The following is a 19,700-nucleotide window of genomic DNA, read 5'->3' on the forward strand; positions in this document are numbered from 1 at the left end:
CAGAACTTGGTGTGGAAAACGGTTGCCCTCAGGGGCAATTTTTTTTTAGGTAAATCAGGAGTCTTCAGGTATTTGAGCTTCAAAGCAACCAAACCGTTCAACAGGAGGAAAGTGTCAATAATGCATAGAGTGGCGTGGACGGCAGGTTTTCTTTGGAGGATGAAGAGGGTCATGCTGCATTATGTCAGGGAGTGTTCGCCTGCTGCTTGTCTGCAGAGCGCTGCTGCCACCTGCTGGAGGAAATTCCAGGAGGACCTTCAAGGTGTGTTTCTGCTCCTCATTTTGTTCCCGGTTTTTGTTTTGTGTGCTGCAGAGAGTTCTCTTTCCGGGAGGACCCACCCATCCACCCCTGCCATGTACAGATACAGGCCGTCCTTCGGGACCATGCCAAAGGTTCACTACCACACCACCGGAGTTGAGGTAGGAAGGCACAGAATTCCGCTGACATTTTTGGATGAAGTGTATATATAGAAAATATAGTCAAAAACGTAACCATTTTGGTTTCTTAATCTCAAATCTTGATTTATTTCACAACTTAAGCTCAGTTTTTGTCATTTTTTGCCTCCAACCTGTTACATCAGGGGTGTCAAACATACAACCTGCGGGCCAGATAGTTTAATCCGGCACAGTTGTGAAGAGAAAAAAAAAGATGGTGGAGAGGGAACAAGTTTCTAGCACAATCCCTTTGGCAAGTTAAGATGCATTCACACCGCGATTCGTGCGACAAATTCGTGTGCCCCACCCCTCTCGCGCCTGTCAAAAAATGTGTTCCTGGGCTTAGCGCTGCAGCCGCATGTGGGAGGAGCTTCTAGCTAATCCATTTAGGATGATCACTATAGGGAACGGTGTCTGTCTCCATGTTTGAGTTTATATGATTATTATTTTTAAAAGATTTTCTCAGTACAGTGGGCAGTGTCTGAATGACAGCCACTTCTACTGTGTTTCTGTTTCTCTGTGTCTGAGTTTAAAGGCTCTCTGTCTTGTATTAATCTTGTATTTAATGCCTGGATGAGGCTCGAGCCAGCAGCCTCCGCACCCCGCAGTGGCTCTCTGTCTGCCAGCATATTGAGCGAGTGAAAGCAGGCGATCTGTTCAGAGTGTATCCCACCTTCACCCCAAAGTAGACGGATGAGCTCTGTAACTGTGCGGCTTCAGCGGGTTAATGGAAAAGATGGAAGTTCTGGCTAAAAATGCTCAATTTGGATTAATATTCAACACAATGATCGAGTCACTGAAAACGTGACGTGCCCAAAGCTGAGTTCCTAATTGGTAGATGTGATGCGGTGACCTGTCAAACTTCCGATATTTAAATTTTGGCTGCACCTCCCAATCAAAAATCGCGCCTTGTCGCTCAATTTGAGCTGCTGCCAGACCTTTGCGCTGCGCCTGTCGCTCAAATCGCGCCGCAGGACTTCAGATCGCCTCATATCGCATCTGTGCCATTGACTTAACATTGAAACTGACCGCCTCCGCTGCGCAAATTGCATTCGGTGTGAATGGACTTTTATTCTTATTTAAAGAAATGGCGGCAATCCACAATTCTGCCACTAGGGGGAGCAAAGGAAAAGCAAGACCAGCAAACAAGAGATCAGGAAATAAAGAGCACATCTTTGCAGGCGTGTGCCACGTCTGGGTAAGATGCGGTTAGGTTCCCTGCTAGCCTCACTGCTGTTAAGTTGCTATAAAATTTTTCAGGTGTGACACCACAATTCCTAAAATGTCGTCAAAAATAAGAAAGATTAACGTGGCGAGCCGAGCTTTCCAGGAAAAATGGGCAAAACGAAAAAAACAAAGCTACAGATAAAAAATGACCATTGCTTGCCATGATTGTACTGGTCCGCCCCACTTCAGATCAGACGGGTTAATTGTGGCCCCTAAACCAAAATGAGTTTGACACCCCTGTGTTCCATAATATTTGCGTCTAATCTCTGCTTTCTCTTCAGATCACACTGTCGGAGGACAGAAAGACTTCAGCTATCCTCGAAGAGGGCGTCCGTGGCCATGACTACCGATCCGAGCCGAATCTGGACCTGCCTGAATACGCCAACGCTCCCCTCCACCGCACCTTTCAGTCGTCCCCTTTCCAGCTGGACTCGGACCCCGTGGCCTCCCGCACTCTCAGCCTGAAGCAGGGCCCGTGCCGGCTGGAGAAAGGCCAGGTCCACGCCCTGGCGCCCCAGACGCCCGCCTCCACCTCCTACAAGGGTGCCTTTTCGCCGAACACCCTCTCCAACCGGAACGGCAGCCTGTCCTATGACAGCCTGCTCAACCCCAGCATCTCCCCAGCCGGTGCCAACGAGTGCAGGGCCCACAGGGGGATGCCCCCCATGGGGTTCCACTCCCCCTTCCTGCCCAACAAAATGTGCCACATTCGGGAGACGGAAATACACCGACAGCAGGCTGCTCCCGCCTACAGTCCAGTTGTGATCCCCAGAGGGATGGGTCGGCAGTCCCCCCACCTGCGGGACAGGGACTCCTCCCCGGTGCGCTATGACAACCTCTCCCAGACTATCATGGCCTCCATCCAGGAGCGTAAGGAACTGGAGGAGCGGGAGAAACGGAAGATGATGCACGGACGCTCCCAGACCAACATCTACACCCCGGACTCTGCCGCATTCGACGGGGGTTACGGACTGCCCACTTGCTACCCCGATGGCCCCCGTGGCCCTGGCTCCAGGGGCCCCACGCCCCCGACCTACGGGGGCTCCCGGGACAACCTCATGGGGCTCGGGGTGATGAGCTACGGTCAAAGAACCCCCGTGCAGCGCTACGCCGGCTCTACGCTGGGCCGCGCCCCTCGGACTTCATCCACCTCTCTGCACACGGATCACAGTAGCACCAACAGCAGCCAGAACCGGACCTCCGGTCCCGAGGGGCCCTACTGCTCCCCCGTTCACCAACCCCACTCCCCTGTCATGCCCCGATCCCCTTCATACTCCCACCAGAAACTCTCCTACATCAGTACTCATGACAAGACAGAGTCCCCTCGACTGGGGGGCCAAAGGTATGAGTCCTAAAAGAGCCCCTCCCAATGTGAAACTGCATGCTCTGTAGTGACCCAGTGGGCGGGGAATGGACACACTCAGACCGCTTTCTGTCCTCATTGTTGGTTTGCCTTTCTAGAAAACATCTTTTGTATTATTTTGTGTTGAATGAATAAAAATACTTGACTTATTTTTTTTTTTATTTGCATGTTTTTCATGTTCATCTAACATCCACAAGTCGTCGCCGTCGTCTTCACTAACAAAGATGGTTTTCCATGTCTACTGATGCCTCCTGTGGGATGTTCTGAATCCTTTTCCTCTGCTCTTCTCTCCCCCCTTAGAGAGGCCATGAAAATAAACGGGCAGATGGACTGCCACATGAGCACCCAGAACGCCACCCTGAGCCCCGGCCGCCACGCTAACGTCAAAAAGGTGACGGGTGTAGGAGGAACGACATACGAAATATCCGTCTGAGAGGGAAAAAAATATCCAAATACCTCCACCTTTAACAGCAACGCCCCTAATAAAGGAAGATCTGTCTTTTACTGGGATCTGCTGGGTTTGTGGAAGTTGTGGGGCGGCAAACTGTTCTGGTAGGGAAGTGTTCTGTGGTTCTTCCTCAGCTACACGTCACCAAATCTGAGTTGAAATCATCCGCCAGAACGCCTGACGTCAAGAAATCCACGGTGCTGCACCTCGACCTCATGATGGTGTCGTTTTCTGACGGGATTTTGAGGAAGAAGACAAACGGGGGAAATCTCTGATCTAGTCTGGTGGTTGCATTCCAAATTCAATGAGAAAGGCTCGTTTTGAATATAAACTCTTTTTGTTGTTTTAAAAAAATACTTTTCTCAGGAATTAATGCAAGCTGCAGAGATTCTACATGATGTATATTTAATGTTTTGTTTTTTCCAGATGCAATTTTTTTTTCTTATTATATTAGGAAACATTGGAAAATCGTTTTTTCCACAAAAAGATTAGAATAATTCATCCAAATATTAGTTCAAAAAGGTTTTTGCCAAAACTAAACATCCTAGATTTCATGCCCTTTTCTTTGCCGTTTGCTTCTATCTAGTTTAATCAAAGAACGGATGCTCTGAGTGTTTTTCTTGCTTATAAATTATTTTTAATGAAGATTATAATGGATCAGTCTAAGAAAATATAGTCAATTCTATTTTGCTGTGTAGTAAAAAAAAAAATAAAAAATTTAATGTTGTGGAATTCAGATATAAATCTATGGTGGACATTCACGCGGTCCATATGGAATGTGGACTTTCTGTACAGTGTGACAGGGCTTTTGGTTCAACTGCCATGACACTTCTTGTCCCGTGTGGCCATAAAGACCTGGAACTCCTCCGAGCTGTCTGGTACAGCCGCACCATCTCACACCAGTGACTTTGTTTCAAGAATGGACTTGGATGTAAAATGTTCCATTTTGAGGGGAAACCATTGTTGCCTTTTTAGTTTTTTTTTCTTTTCAGAGAAAAGTTTACTTCACAAACTGGCTGAAACTTTTTGAGATGTTTCTGTGGATGTTTGTGGCTATTAAGCTGGGTGGACTTTCCAGGATATATTTAGGATGAAAGCAGGAGGCTGTAGTTCCAGCCCTTTTCCGTGTCACCCAGCTGCCTTATCAAAGAGGACGGTGAAGCAAAGCTTCCTGCTTTTGGAATCTCGAGGAACAGGGCTAGCTTTTACCACAAACCGGATTTCATTTTCAGTTCCCGAGGATCCTTAAAAAGTCCTCATTGGTCCACGATGACAGCATATCGGAATGGAATTGATGTCATCCCTCCCCCCTTAAGGTGACTGCCGTTAAGTCTGACGCTCCCGTCTAAAGATGGACATCACCGCAGACCGACTGTCGGTGATGAATCCATCCAACAGGCTGCTGGGTTCACTGTCCAAACCATGTATACCACGAGTGTAAATGTATTTTTGTGAAGAGGAAATATTCCCATGGATCCGAGCAAAGTCAATAAAGATAGTTTCCCACTCGGGTGAATCCGACTCATTCCTGACCGTTTTTCCACAGACAATAACTTTTAAATCAAAGGTGGTCTTTAACAGCTTTTATTTGAAGTTGGAGGAAACATTTCAGGTCATTCAAGTGCAGATGAGGAGCAACATTTCTTCCATGTACATGTATTTACAGATGCACTGGCACTTAGATGCACTTTAGAGGCATGTTAAGAACCTAATGGAAACGAGAGGTGAGTGGTAAAGCGCGCACACATCTGGTAGGACACTCGTATACAATATACGCTCTACATGCTTTGAAATCAGGGAATGTTACGAACTCAAGAGTTAAAACTTGATCTTGTGTTGGATAAACTGCATCAAATCCATGAACCGTTTACTTTGGGGCTTCAAAGTTGAAAGGAATTCTGATATGCTAGCGATGGGTGACTTGTGATCTGCAAACTTATCCGTTATCCCTCAACTTTCTTGATTGGACTGCTCTTAATTTGGAAAAATAAACTAAAAGCTGAAATGTGAACTGCGAGCATCGTTATGATGGTGTTCAATGCATCTCTTGCGCTGTGCTGCTAACAGGAAGCAGGCTACGGTTTCCTCCCCCTCCCCCCTGCCAAACACTCCTTCAAAATAAAACATAAAAAAATAATACCCAATGTGGGAATTATCACTATAACAAGCCCTTTTTTTAACAGTTTGTCAAAAGCAAGGTTGACCTGTGGATGATGGTCTTCCATGGTGCAAAAGAAAAGGGGATTTTCTTTATTATCTGATTCTTTTTTCTCCAGTGGCATTGAGGACTTGTGATCTTGAGGCAAAAACAGAAAAAATAAAAAAACTAATATGCAAATGTCCAAATTTAGTTCGTTTACAGTTTATTGTAGAAAAAGAGGAAAACTGATAAGTTGAAGATCAGCAAAGCGAGTTCTTGGATTTCAGTTCTTAACGGCCTCCTCTTTTTTCTTATCAGTCTCCTTTTTGTCACCTTCCTTCGAGTCCCCGGATTTCTTGTCTTTTACAGAGAGTTCCTCCAGCTTCTCTGCCACCTTGTTTGCGTTGTCGGTGTCGCCTGCAGTCAAACAGTCAAAAGTTCCATCAATGGATGAACTGGGAAACTCATCAGCAGCTTTTGACAGACTCAAGGAATTATTTGTGTTTGAGAAGTATATTTATTGAACGTTGAAAGAGGGATTGAAATATAGCAGAACGTACAGATGAACATGCTTGAGAAAAAAGCCTGTCCGGTCTTTACATTCTGCATGTTTATGTAGCAGACAGAAAAAGTCCCAAGCTGGAGTTTGCAGCGAAGAACAGAGTGAGTCTGCATTATATTACCCTTTAAAAGCTGCAGTTATAAACTAAACTACCTCCACTTATTTCAAGAAAGGTCATTTTGATACCTGATTTCTCCAGATTTTTCCGGACTTCTTCCTTGCATTCATCAAACTTCACCTTAAACTTCTGTGCGTCTGTGGACAGAAAAAGCATCTCTTTAGAACTTTTTTTTTTTTTTTAATTAATGAATTCAGTGTGAAACCACTTACTTTCTGCGTTTAAAAAGCGAATGGCCAGAAGTTCTGGTTTGGGGCATTCATCTGCGTAATCTGCTAGTGTGTTCCACACCCATGCCCGGTCACTGCCAGCATTGGGCTTCAACTCCATCATGGGTATAACTGAGAGGAAGGAGAACAACAGTAAATATGACTGAATGCAAAAGCCTACTTCTCTTTATTTAATGACCTGCAATTCATAAATGGAGCCTAGATGTCTCCATGCTAAAAATTTACTTAAAGAATTGTAATTGATTAATAATAAATCCATCATACTTGAATGTTTATAGTGACAATAACAGGCATGTAAAATGTGGTGCTTTATCAAATGACGATGGGTAAAAAAAAAAAAAAAATTAAAAAAATTAAACTTTCATCTCTAATTTTGCGAAGTAGGGGCGGATACTCCCATCCCACCTTCAACCGGTTATCACATTCAGGGGAATTCCACCAATGACAAGCAGGTATAGCTGTCTTTAGGAATTGGACCTCTGCTCTAAAGCAACCTGGACCCTAGACTGAAGTCATGCTATGAAAGTCTGTCATTATTAACAGAGAAAAGATTATACAAAAACAGTATTTAAAACAAACAGCATCTTCGATGCAAGTATAAATCTGTTTATAGCACTTTTTCTAATTCATTTCAGATTGGTTAAGTTTTGAATAAACTCTGAACAGTCAATCCAAAGAAGTCAATCATTTTTTTGCCCGTTTTCTCAGGATAACGACATTCACTATCTCACTATGAGAACTTATTTTTTTTCTTGTAATACATGTGATGGTGGATGTTATGACAAGACAGGAATTTTTAAATTACGAGAATATACTTCTGTCACTTTTCTACAGTCAGTAGCAAAACAAAAAAAAGTCTGACAGAAATTTTAAATTGATTGAATTGTAGTTTAGATTGGGGGGAGATTGCGCTGACGTCGGTCTTAAACAGTCTCTAAATCAATCGTCGTCATTTGAGGAGAAGGCTGGCCCGGCTGCAGCTGCGCAGGCGGCTGCTGCTTCTGCAGCTGTTGTCATTTCATCAATGACCAGATGAGGGAATCAGGGCGTCTACATAGTTACAGAATGATGCATGAGAGGTGCGGGATGGAAGGACTGTGTGTCACTCTGAATTTGATCTGCTTAAATAGCACATTCGTGTTGGGAACATGTTTTAGTCGCCGTCTCATTCAGAACATTAGAAAGGTATTAGCTGACTTACTGTGATGGTTAGCACAGATCTTTAAAGTCCGGTCTCTCCTCATTAAAAGGCGGATTGTGCCTTTCTCTTTGTGTTTCAGGAGCTTTACATCACCGGTTCCTCTCTCCTTCCACTCCGGAGGATCGTTCTCAGAGGCAAAGCGATATAGCTTAGCCCGCCTGGAAGCAACAGAGCAGAAAAACAACGTGCAAAGTTAAAAAACTAACTCACTCACCGGAGAAATCAAACTTTTTTTTAAAACTTACTGACTAATAGCACTACTTAGTTGCATATTTTAAACTTAAAGTTAAATTTAAATTCCAGAACCCGGTGAGAGTACCACAGTAATCCTTGCTCTCAAAAGAAAAGGAAAAAAAAAGTCCAGGTTCTGGCAAGGCCTAACAGGAACCGGTATAAAAAAATGAAAAACCTGCAAGTATCACAGGGATCATAAGTAGCTTACATTTTGAAAAGCTCCTCCTCGTCCTCTTCTAACGTTTTCACGTCTTGCTCAGGAAGAGACACGATGGGCTCAAAGTGGGGGTCGTGGTTAGTGTCATCAACATTATCTGTAGAGGTTTCATGATCCTCCTGCTCCTAAAAACAATGCAAGAACATGGAAAGATGAAGAACGTTTTAAAAGGCTAATATGAATAAACTTTATTAAAATGTGACACGAGTGCAGTGAGTAACAGGGAATGAACGCTCCACTCCACTAAGGGGGGGTTGTCAGGGTTCATTGTTTAAGGATGGCTGTTGTAGAGTGAGAGGCCAGACAAAGCCTTTTGTAACTGTTGCTGAGATAAGCACCTTTAACTTCAGAGTACACAGATCCACTAATATAGCTTTTATATCCAAGAAAAACTAAATCCTGCTCATTTATTTAACTGACAAAAGGATCAACATTTTAAAACTAAGAAGTTTTAAAGGCAAACTAACAACATCAACCAAAAACTAAAATTGATAAACTAATGTGAACAGTTGTTGTCAAGATAAATGTTATAAATAAAGCTTGTAGATTTTGACTCTCAGAGGAGCAAATTCCCATTAAGGTTGCTGCTTTTAAGTTAGCACCAATTCTGGAACAAAAAAATACAGCAAAAAAGCCAATTACAGCTAATTAATTGATGATGTTCACACAAAATATATTAACTACTCTTGTAGTTGCATTAATTTTCAGTACTGTCAGCTAATTGATATTTTATTAAGTTTTTGATAAGTTGCGGGCAGTTCAAAAGGCCTTTACAAACTAAGCAAATGTGACTGTTTAGCTTTAGCTCTACGGTGACTAAAATTAAAAAGGTGGGGTTGCAAATTATTTTTGACCATACTTTACGGAAGAGTTGTCTTTTTAGAAAGTCCTGAATGAATTGGACATTGTTTTAAGCTAATGGAGAGGAGCAGTTAGCCGACATAGGTTAGCAAGGGTTGTGCTATGCAGACAAAGGCAAGCTAGCGGGTTAACGCTCGTTATCTTGAGTCGCTCAATGCTTAAAGTTTAATGTAATGTGTATGTAAATAATACACATCCAGTAAAGCTATGAAAAAGTTGCTAACTCATCGCTCTTTCATGCTAGGAAGCTTTGCGAAAAGCTAATGTTAACACGCCGCCCGCATGAACACTTCTCTTAGCTCAGGAACTCAAGGGCTAACTATAAAGCTGCAATCATTAAAATACTTTTCCCTGTTAATAACCATAAACTGGTTATTGCTTTCTTCACAAAATTGTGACAAAATTGCTTTAACTAGCTTCCCAAGCATTTGAAAACAACATCATTGTCAGCCTCAACATCTTAAGAATTAAAATGACACTAAAAAAAACATTTCCGCTAAAATTTGTGTTTTATACCACAGGGAAAACTCTAAACAACCTGCGAATTTATACCTCACCTTTGTGTCTGCCATATTAATGGAGATGTTTGCAGATTGTGGAAATAGTTTGATTCAAATCCCAAACTAGCCGCCGTTTCCCTTTGCTACCCTCACTTCCTGTTAGCACTTTCGCGCGCCGAATTCTCTGCGCATGCTCGCGCCCCCATCGTGACGGCGCGCGCACCGCCCCCGTTTGGGAAGGAACCCCCATAGACTGTATATAAAATAATAAATGATGTTTTTACAGTCTATGGCTTTACCTAATGGCGATAGCCGTGCTTTTATTTGCATCAAAACTAAACTTTAAATAAAACGGGCTTTAAAAATATCAAAAGAATACTTAAAGTTTTTTTTATTTACTTTTTTTCATGTAATTGTTTTATTTCAGACAGATTGTTCTCTTTTAACAGTTTTATTCTTAGATTTGCTTGAGGGAAATGTTCTGACATCATGTTATGTTACTCTAAGAAGCTGTGCTGTATTTCAATTTTGTACTTTTCTGAAAATGATACATTTTTAAAATTTATATCATTTTTAAAACATAAAGGCCATGTTTCTAATTTCTTGGTAATATTATCAGGAACAAATATTGTGAGTTATTGAATTGCATCTAATTGGTTTTATGGTAAAATGCTGGCAAATTCCTCACAAAGTAAACTTGCCAAATATATTGATTTTTTTTTTTTTTTTTTTTACCTTTTTCAAATACAAAATATAATAGGGAGCAAACAAGTCACTTGAGATATGCTAAAGCACATTTGGACAAGCCAGCTTCATTTTGGAATAAGGTGTTGTGGACTGATGAAACTAAAATTGAGTTATTTGGACATAGCAAAGGGCAGAACGCTTGGCGGATGAAGAGCACAGGATTTCAAGACAAACACTTTCTACCCACAGTATGATCTGGTGGTGGTACCATCATACTGTGGGCCTGTTTGTCCAGTACAGGTACTGAAAATCCTGTAAAAGTTGAAGGTCGTATGGATTGAAACCAGAAGCTATGAACTATTTAGAGGCTTTTATTTCTGAAGCTGTTATTTCTGCAAAAGAAGGACCTACAATATACTGACGCAATTTTTCTGTCGGGGTGCCCAAATTTATGCACATGCCTACTTTTGTTTAAGTAATTATTGGACACTTTCTATATATCCAATAAACTTCATTTCACTTCTCAAATATCCTTGTGTTTGTCTGCTATGTGATATTTTTAAGTGAAATTGCTAATCCGAACAACCAATGATTCATGAAGGAAAACCTTGAAAATAATCATGTTAGTTATTATTGTTTTTTTAGAACTCCCCTTTATCCTACTTTACTTACGATATTTTTTAATGTTTACTTAAAAACTTTGTTTTTTAACTACATTTTGTTAAACTTAGCAAAGCTTTGTGGATTTCTTCTTTAAAAGTTGAACCAGTTAATGTTTTTAAACTTGTCTTTTGGTTAATTTAATGTATTTTCCTTTTTTTCTCTCCATAATTTTGATTAATTAACTTGTAGGTAAAAGCACAAACTGTATACGCGTGTATGGTTGTTTTTCTGTGTTTTACTTTGTTTAGATTGGCTTTTTTTTGGGAAATATTCTGCCTTGTCTTACTCATTTGATTTGTAACTTTTTGAATGTTCAAATAAATGGTTTTAAATATTTTTATCTCCAAAATCTGTCTCATAATCATATGATTCAGAGCTTAAGTCCCTGGGCAAATTTGTTCTTATTTAGATGTACATTTATGAATATATAAATCCCCAGAATACTTAAAACGTTAGTTATGAAAAGATAATTATTATAAAAAGGATGTTATTTAATTTATTTTATTTTTTTGGAGCTACGTGTTTTAAAAGAAAAGAGACCCTGCCCCTTTAAAAAAAAGTTCAAAGTTCACGTTGTACGTGGTGACGTCAGCTCATGGCGGCGCATTGAGCGGAAAGAAAGCTCTGCAGGTAAGCCTGGAAAACGTGGATTTTTTGTGAATTAAATTTTGGAGTTGCTGGTGTTAAACTTGACATTCAAAAGTTCTGTGGTGTTTATTTTTTCTTTTCTGCACGAGAACAAACATAATCTTACTTTTAAATTAAAAGGAACTGCAGGTTTTCGGTGTTTATCTCTGAAGGCAAATACTACGTATGTTTAAGCAATTAAACTAAAAAATACTGTATTGTTGATTAAAAAACATTTTAAGCCATCACACACATTGTAATCTATTTAAATTATTTAAAAATAGATTTTTAGGACACACTTTACTTTCAATTATAAAGTTTTTTTTGTTGAAAACTCCAATTACATTTTTTTTTAATGGTACAAGGATTTGTACTTTTCTCCAATTGCAGAATGATGGCAGATAACGCTGGCAGCTTAGCAGCTGATGCACCTTCAAATGAGAAGAGTCCTGAAGATCTTCAGGACTCCGGCAGTGATGCTCTGGGCCCTAAAGCTGAAGGTGACCCCGAGGCGCCCTCTAACCCCGACAAGTACCGCTACATCAAAGTCGACCTCTTCACCTCTGAGATCTTCAAAGTGGAGATCCGCAACCTCCCCAAGTTCATCGGTTTCAACGACCTGAAGAAGTTCCTCGCCAAACATGGCATCAACCCGCATAAAATCAAGCTGTTCGGCAAGCACACGTGTGCTTTTGTCACCTTTAAGAACGAAGAGGAGCGGGACAAGGCTCTCAAAATGGTGCACGGCATGCAGTGGAAGGGCCAGGTGCTCAGCGTCCGCTTGGCCAAACCCAAACAAGACCCCATCCTGAAGAAGAGAAAGCAGGAGGAAGGAGAGGGAGCAGGACAGCCGGCATCCAAACGAGCAGAGGGCGATGAAGAGGAGCGGCCGCTCAGCGTGCAGATCGCCAACGTGGTGACGCCTCTGTGGGAAGTGCCCTACGAGGAGCAGCTGAAGAGGAAGGAGGAGGAGGTGGTGGGAGTCCTGCAGAAGTTAGCCAAGTGAGTGATGGGCAGTGTAATGGTCAACAAAACTTCCTGATCACGTTTAACGTGTTTTATTTGTGGTGGTTTTAGAGAAATTGGAAGCACCAACAAAGCCATGCTGCCGTGGCTGTTTGCACAAAAAGGGAAACACAACAAAATGTGTTGTCCTCTGGAGGCCATCCGACCATCTCCCACACAGGTCTGCATTTTTATCCGTCATTATGAGGAAAAACGTTTTTATCAGTCTGCTTAAAACTTATGAAAATTGTGTTTTTAACATATTGTTTTAGGATTTCTGGAAGACACACATAAATCATGATTTAAAAAACACTGGGAACACTTTTAAAGTAGATCACAAGATGACTGGAGTGGGACTAACATCTCAAACTCTTGACCTCTGCAGAAGGAGTACCGGAACAAGTGTGAGTTCCTCATCTCCATGGGTGCAGACGGTGAAGATAAGACCATCGGGTTCCGCTTGGGGAAATATAAAGGGGGGTCCTGCGCCGTCGTGGGGCCATCTGAGACTTGCCACGTTTCCGCTGCAGCCAAGACGATCGTCCGAGAGTTTCAGAAGTTCATCAGGTCTGCTTCTGACAACCAGCTGTGTTTTTTTCCCCCTTCAATAGCTATTGGTAAGCTAATAAATTTGTTCTCCAAACAGGACAACATCCTACTCTGTGTACAGTCCTGAGACTTATGAGGGACACTGGAAGCAGCTGACTGTCCGTACCACGAGGTCCAAAGAAGCCATGGCGGTCATCTTCTTCAACCCACAGGTGAGGAGACGCTTTTGCTGTACGGCCCAGTTTATACTCCGTAGTGATTTGTAATTAAATCTTTTTTATTTACATGCTTTTATTTGGTTTGTTGAGACTTTCGAAAACCAAAAATACCTGATGTACCACCTACTTTGTCCTGTCCACACCATGAATTAACCATGAACTTATTTATGTAGACGTATGTACAACTGTTTTATTGTGGTAGGGATGCGATAGGATTGATGCGACAACCGATCTCTATGGCGTTTAAACCTAACATCTAACACAACATAAGTCTGAAGTTTTTCTCCTTGATGTCCTTCATCTCCTAGAAACTGGAGGAGGAGGAGCTTGATGCTCTGAAGAGCTCCATGAGGGCGTACTTCACAGAGGGAGACGGAAAAGAGAGCGGAGTGACCTCTCTGTACTTTGTTAGAGATGGCCAAAGGTCAGCACTTACCCTTGTTAAAGTACAAAAAACACCCAAAAGGTAACAGTTTCCAGAAAAATATAAATGTTGCTTCTTTATGAAGGAAATCCCCCAATCCAGAGGACCTGCCGTGTGAGCTGGTGGCTGGAGAGAGCTGCATTCACGAGGAGCTGCTCGGTCTGAAGTTCAGAATATCTCCCCATTCCTTCTTCCAGGTTATCTCAAGAAGCTTGTTAAACTTTTGTTTTTTAAAACCATGTATTAATAATTATGTGTGCTGCCTGTCAGGTGAACACAGCTGCAGCTGAGGTGTTGTACTCCACAGTTGGGGATTGGGCCCAGCTGGATCAGGACAGCACAGTTCTGGATGTGTGCTGTGGGACTGGAACCATCGGCATCTCCCTGGCTAAAGTAACTCTTTATTTTTATGTCCCGCAGTAGTCCTGGACTGTGAGGACCAGATTGTTTTAATAATTCTTTTTTCTTTCTGCGATTTTGAGTGAAAATTTTAACCCTCAAAAACTCACACACACACACATGATGACATCATAGCTGGAGAAACTATCCAAAAATTGAATGGGGCCAGAAAACCCCCCAAAAAACCCTAAAAATCCACGAATGAAACCAAACCTGTGTCGAGGGTCTCCAAAGGAAGATTTTAAACTATTATGGGATGGTCACGGGATACAGTTTGGTGGCCATTTTGTGTGAAAATTGGCAATTTCAACATTTTCTCTATATAGGAAAAATAAAACTGTTGTTTGAGCAATCTTCATGAAATGTGACACGCATGCCGCCAGCTTAAGTCTACAACCACTACTGAAGTTTTGTTGACCTTTGAACTCAGAAAGAAGCAGCCATCTTGAATAATTTAAGAAAAATCCGTTTTAGTTCCTTCTAGATTTCCATTTATCGCCTCCTAACTCCTCAAGCATCCTTGAGAAGCTACTTGGGGAACAAATTTTGGAATTAGAAGTTGTAGATTTGATGACATTAGCGTGACATGCTCGCAAAAGTGGCGTTTTCCTGTTGTTCGCAAATGTTTTTATACCAGAATATTGTGAAGATGTAATACATGAATCCCTGGCTCAAGCTATACCATACGACACATGACTTTATTAAGAATGTGGGCATGTTTAATGAATAACCTCCGTTGCCATGGAAATACACAAGTGTACTTTAACTGATTTTTCTAAAAATGACATAGACCTGTTCGTCACACCCTGGCGACTATAACATTAAATGGTTGCTATGGAGATAAACTAACAGAAAAGCTGCCATTTTGGATTTTTTTTTTTTCAAACTTGTTCTGCTATGACCAGAAACTGGGGCAAAGGGGGAGGGGCGTGAAACAGCCACTCCCCCGGTGTAGACATGTTGGGAGGGGGTGGGTAGCATTTGTGGGCCATATATATATTTTTTAATTCAGATTATATTCGTAGTAATATGAAGATATGTTAAGATATATTGATTCAGAGCCTCGTTTTCCTTGTGGCTCTTTTGTTTCTAGAGAGTGAAAAAGGTGATCGGGATCGAGCTCTGCCAAGAGGCGGTGGAGGACGCCAAGGTTAATGCCAAGCTCAATGGTAAGGTGCCAGACGGCATCACACTGACACTAATCCAGCCCAAATATCCTCCATATCCTGTGAAACTGGTACCAAAGGTTTTACAGCCTCAAACGGTTGAAATGTAGTTTGTTTTATTGCTTTATCATTTTGTTTTTTCCCTGTGAAGGTTTAAGTAATGTGGAATTCCACTGTGGGAGAGCCGAGGACGTGTTCCCGGATATCCTCAACGCTCTGGTGTCTCCCAACCTCACTGCTGTTGTGGATCCACCAAGAGCTGGCCTGCGTGAGAACATTTCCTTACAGAAAATCTAGAGGAAAAAGTTATTTTTTCTAAGAGAGCTATTCTTTATTAAACAGATCCCAAAGTGGTTCTTGCCATCAGAAGGGCAGAGCATCTGAAGAGGCTCGTCTACGTGGCGTGCAATGCAAAGGCAGCCATGACCAACTTCATCGAGTGAGGAGGATTTCATTTTGTAGATGGATGAGAACATTCTAGAAGAACAAATGTTTTTGTTTTGTCTTCAGTCTGTGCAGAGCTCCATCCAACCGGGTCCACGGAGCCCCTTTCCGTCCAGTCAGAGCCATGGCCGTGGATTTGTTCCCCCAGACCATGCATGTGGAAATGCTGCTTCTGTTCGAGAGAGTGGACTACAAATCCCAAGAGCAGACATGACCAGATTCAACTACAAGATACATTATGGAAGTTGTGTTTCAGTTTAAATCATTTAGTTAACATTCATGATCAAATAAAGGTTAATAAGATACGAGTGTTTATTATGTGACTAAAGAAATCACCCCTTCCTGTCGTAAGTCAAGATCTTTTATTTTTGCATAACAAATATCACTGAAGTCGTAGAGCTCCAAGACAGAATTTTCTAGGCAGCATAAAGTCAAACCAGTACAAGTCGACACAAAAGCAGTTTGTTTTTCTCGTCTCCTCAGAGCAGCTCTGACCGGGAGGTGAGATGCGTAGAAAAGGGGAAAGCACATTCTTAAAGCAACACATCACAAGAGCCTCCATTAAACTGAGAAAACACAATCCAAATACACAGGAAAAAAAGGGTTTTGTCCTAACTTCATAATTCTGAGTCCAATAGTTGTAACAGCAAGTTTTGGTTTGAATCTGCTTTCTCACGGCTTCTTTTAGAAAAATGTGTAAATGCCAAAGAAGACACGATGCACTAGAAATATCTGCTCCTGCTTTAAGCTTTTTTTGCCCTAGAAACGGCATTATTCAATAAATGCTTCCAGAATGGGTCTTTCCGTCTTCCACTGAAGGGTGTTTAGGTCCAATGTGTTAGGAGATGAGCCCTTCAGAAACTAAGGCAACATTACCAACTTCCTTTTATTTATTTTATTATTAAAGGGCACAAAAACAAACATGCAAAACTGTGCGTTCTTTAAGTACAGCCTAAAAAGCAATGATAAAAGGATTAGTGAAATGTTTCCAGTACTCTGGGTTTACTGCAGTTTTGACATGAAGCTAAAGGATCTCAGCTACGCGTTCCACCAAAGCATAGAAAGGCAACAAGACTGGAAATCCCACCAGAACGTCTGGAGAGCGGCGGGGGATTTCTGTACCAAAAAAAAGAGCACAATCACTCGACGAAAACATCTGACAGGACACGAGTGCATACCAAGAAATCTGAATAGTGATCACTTCACAGTTCTCGTCGTGCAGACAACATTCCATACCGAGGATAGAAACATCGAGCGTGTTCGTCGTCCAGAACAGCCACGGTTAAAAACATCCAAACACCGAACTGTTTCCCAATTAAAAGATAAATATGAGTATTAGTAGTCCCTTTCAAATACTTCAAGCACAAATTTAACAGTGACGGTGGTAAAAGATGGTCTAAAACACTTCAAGGGGAAGAAAGGAAAAAAAAAGAAGCAGATCCTGCTGTGATTTTTTTTGCAGTCTAAGCATGCAGGTTTTTCTGCTTTCTGACATTTTGCTAATTTTTGTGCCATAATATGAAAGCATCTAGAGAGGTAGACAATATGTTTCTTCTGTTGGGTCCATAAGTGCATTTAGCCCTACCCTCTCATCTACCAGCTTGACCATTATTGGAGAAAAAAGAAACGCGAGAAGCTTCCCCTGCCTGCTGGATGTGTCACTATATTGCCGTTAGGTTTCAGTGATGCATACTTCAGTGATGGATGCTGAGAAATGTTGGACAGTAACTGGGTTTCAGTGCTGATTCCAGGACTTAGACGTCAACAGTGCAGAGGGGCTCGCTCCCCGGCTGGGCCGACTCCATGATGGTTATTTTGGGTTTTTTTCTTGTTTCCTCCTAAAACAGAGACAAAAAAAACAGGCAAGTCAATATGTACAAGGACTGTCAATATCTAGTTTTATGATGTCCATCCCATCAGCTGTCATTAAAAGTGGATATAAATTTATAACTTATTTCAGCTCAAATGCTGAAACTTCATTATTGTCCAGCCCACAACACTGGTAAGAGCCAATTGAAAGCTGACGTTTTCAATATAAAGCTGTGATAGCCAAAATGAAAAAAAAAAAAAACATTCTCTAATATAAGGAATATGTGTGCTATCCTCAGTTGAGAGCAAAAGAAAAAGGCAAAAACCCAATTTAAGATGTTAAGAGCCGTTATACCTTTGACCTAAAACCCTATTTATGTCATCTTTTGAATTTATTGCTGCATTTTCCATTTAAAAGACTACCCGCTTGCTTATTTGTTATTTTAATCACCTCTCCTATGTGACACTACTTTTATTTTGTCATTTTTCCATGTTTTTTTTAAAAACACACTAGACATAAAATCATGCAAAAACTGAAAATTCAGACCAGAAAATAGTAATTCATTTTGCTGTGGAAATCCCAAACCATTTTTACAACATAGAATGAAATTCTTGGGTGTAATTTAATAAAAACAACAACAAATGTTGTCAACCAAGTAATTTACATGTTTTTGAATCAAAATACAAAAAAAAATCCAGGTGAAATTCAGAGATTTTTTGGGGCTACATGAGGAACATCCCAGACCTCAGAGGTCAATGATATGACCTTTCCTATGTGGCTGTACGTCAGTCTGCCTGTGGAGCTTCAGCTTCCAGGCAATCCCAAAAAATAAGAATTTATCTCCTAAGTGTACTGCTTTCCATTTGACATTTTTCCTGGAATTCTGTTTTTTTTTTCTCAGAATGTTCCTTATTGTGTTTGTGGAAAGTAATAAAAAATCTTTTTTTGGATTTCAGGCATTCTGCTCGGCTGCTCTCAGATGGAAGCATATCCGTCTGAACGGCTCGCCTCCCGCAACATTGGCGGGTGCTACTTTTAGATAACGCCGGTGCTTGTTGTTCTAGAAAATTCATGTCGGGTCCCATCCCAAAATTAAAAAATGATCGTTTCCTTGTTGCTGGATTTCTAATAGACGGGTCCATTAGGCTCCGCCCCCTTCAGCGGGTCCTCCGCTCTGTGCTGGAGCCGTCAGATCAAAGTTCATCTTCCGCCGTATTTATTAAAATAAAAGATCCTTTTTGTCCAAAAACTACAAATAATTGGCATATTCTCTTTAACTGAATAAAATGTCAACCACTGAATACTCGAGTTTATTTTAGACAGTTTTATCACGCTGATCTAACAGCTGCACGGCAGGACGCCTGAGGATGATTGGAACTTACTCTCTGAGCTGCCAACTTCATCATTTCTTCCTGCAGTTTGTTCAAGATATGAAGGTTAGGCTTGTTCTTTTTGGCGTATTGCTGGAGCTCAATCACACTCTTATCGGAGTTCTCCTGCAAAAACAATGTCATTTTAAGTACTTTTTTTGCACAAACAAAAACAAGCTGCAGTTTGTGGATGAACTTGTATGATGACAAAGTGGATTGTAGAGTTGATGCTGTCCGCGTTTACCTTTTTGACCATCTTACTGCTCTCTCTGCCGTACATGCGCAGCAGTGAGCCCCAGTTCTTAACATGCGGGTGAAGCATCTGCAAGATCTTCTGAGATGCTAGCTGTTTGCCAACCCTCTTATTCTTACCTGTCCATAAAAAACAAATTATTAAAAAAACGTATTTAAAATCTCTAAGTTCGCATGCTCATGGTGTGATAATATGAGGAAGGCGTCGACTTACACCAGCCTCGTACTGTGTGTTTCCCACATGTCATCACATATTCACTCCTCTGGTTTTTATCTGGGATCACCTCAAATTTAATGCTCGTGTCCCCCATCCCGTGGTTTCTGAAATAAACAACGAAACATCAAGTCGAATAGAGTGAAATTTACACAGCAATGTTCAAATAGAACAGGAAACTGACCTTTTAAGGCACTCGTGGAGAATCTGATATGGCGAAAGTAGTCCAGCTTTGTTGGTCAGCTCGTACACTCTTGAATCTTCTATACTGATATGATTAAAATACTGTTGGGAAAAGAACAAGGAGGAGTGTGACCTTTTTACCTGGAAACTTCT

The 19,700-nt window shown here is 41.4% G+C and overlaps 4 protein-coding genes and 1 non-coding gene across 5 annotated transcripts in view; 2 read left to right on the top strand and 3 right to left on the bottom strand.

The window, feature by feature from the left end:
- The window catches only part of zdhhc8b (zinc finger DHHC-type palmitoyltransferase 8b), a 69,607-nt gene extending 64,626 nt beyond the window's left edge, over positions 1–4,981 (top strand). Inside the window, exons 9-11 of the mRNA XM_024274970.2 lie at positions 314–420; positions 1,944–3,004; positions 3,326–4,981. Coding sequence (XP_024130738.1) covers positions 314–420; positions 1,944–3,004; positions 3,326–3,458 — 1,301 coding nt within the window. The 3' untranslated portion in view covers positions 3,459–4,981. The remainder of the gene's footprint in view (positions 1–313; positions 421–1,943; positions 3,005–3,325) is intronic.
- Positions 4,982–5,813: 832 nt separating this feature from the next.
- On the bottom strand, positions 5,814–9,755 carry ranbp1 (RAN binding protein 1). The gene is made up of 6 exons (XM_024274977.2): positions 9,594–9,755; positions 8,167–8,300; positions 7,725–7,882; positions 6,506–6,634; positions 6,362–6,430; positions 5,814–6,030 (listed from the first exon to the last, which is right to left on the bottom strand). The coding sequence occupies exons 1-6, from the start codon at positions 9,606–9,608 to the stop codon at positions 5,897–5,899; spliced, it is 639 nt and encodes a 212-aa protein (XP_024130745.1). The 5' UTR covers positions 9,609–9,755; the 3' UTR covers positions 5,814–5,896.
- LOC112148959 lies at positions 6,154–6,286 on the bottom strand. The gene has a single exon (XR_002919721.1). It is a non-coding gene; the product is annotated as a small nucleolar RNA SNORA77 (small nucleolar RNA).
- Positions 9,756–11,426: 1,671 nt separating the features above from the next.
- On the top strand, positions 11,427–17,134 carry trmt2a (tRNA methyltransferase 2 homolog A). The gene is made up of 12 exons (XM_024274971.2): positions 11,427–11,516; positions 11,904–12,515; positions 12,591–12,699; positions 12,904–13,085; positions 13,165–13,279; positions 13,594–13,709; positions 13,795–13,906; positions 13,980–14,102; positions 15,202–15,277; positions 15,426–15,542; positions 15,617–15,713; positions 15,785–17,134. Exons 2-12 carry the CDS (start codon positions 11,905–11,907, stop codon positions 15,930–15,932), a joined length of 1,806 nt encoding a protein of 601 aa, XP_024130739.1. The 5' UTR covers positions 11,427–11,516; position 11,904; the 3' UTR covers positions 15,933–17,134.
- The window catches only part of dgcr8 (DGCR8 microprocessor complex subunit), an 11,418-nt gene continuing 7,781 nt past the window's right edge, over positions 16,064–19,700 (bottom strand). Inside the window, exons 10-14 of the mRNA XM_024274969.1 lie at positions 19,549–19,649; positions 19,365–19,471; positions 19,143–19,270; positions 18,911–19,024; positions 16,064–17,556 (exon numbers count right to left, since the gene is read on the bottom strand). Of these exons, the coding sequence (XP_024130737.1) occupies positions 17,473–17,556; positions 18,911–19,024; positions 19,143–19,270; positions 19,365–19,471; positions 19,549–19,649 (534 nt within the window). The 3' untranslated portion in view covers positions 16,064–17,472. The remainder of the gene's footprint in view (positions 17,557–18,910; positions 19,025–19,142; positions 19,271–19,364; positions 19,472–19,548; positions 19,650–19,700) is intronic.

The sequence above is a fragment of the Oryzias melastigma genome, linkage group LG9, assembly GCF_002922805.2.
Source record: "Oryzias melastigma strain HK-1 linkage group LG9, ASM292280v2, whole genome shotgun sequence".
NCBI lineage: Eukaryota > Metazoa > Chordata > Actinopteri > Beloniformes > Adrianichthyidae > Oryzias > Oryzias melastigma.

Coding starts and splice junctions, on each gene's coding strand:
- ranbp1 (XM_024274977.2), bottom strand. Junction 6,635..7,724: donor GATCTGTGCTAACCATCACA/GTAAGTCAGCTA, acceptor CCTTCCTCTCAG/TTATACCCATGATGGAGTTG. Junction 6,031..6,361: donor GAAAAATCTGGAGAAATCAG/GTATCAAAATGA, acceptor GTTTGACTGCAG/GCGACACCGACAACGCAAAC.
- trmt2a (XM_024274971.2), top strand. CDS start 11,905: ATGATGGCAGATAACGCTGGCAGCTTAGCAGCTGATGCACCTTCAAAT. Junction 13,710..13,794: donor TTTGTTAGAGATGGCCAAAG/GTCAGCACTTAC, acceptor TTCTTTATGAAG/GAAATCCCCCAATCCAGAGG. Junction 15,278..15,425: donor GGTTAATGCCAAGCTCAATG/GTAAGGTGCCAG, acceptor TTCCCTGTGAAG/GTTTAAGTAATGTGGAATTC.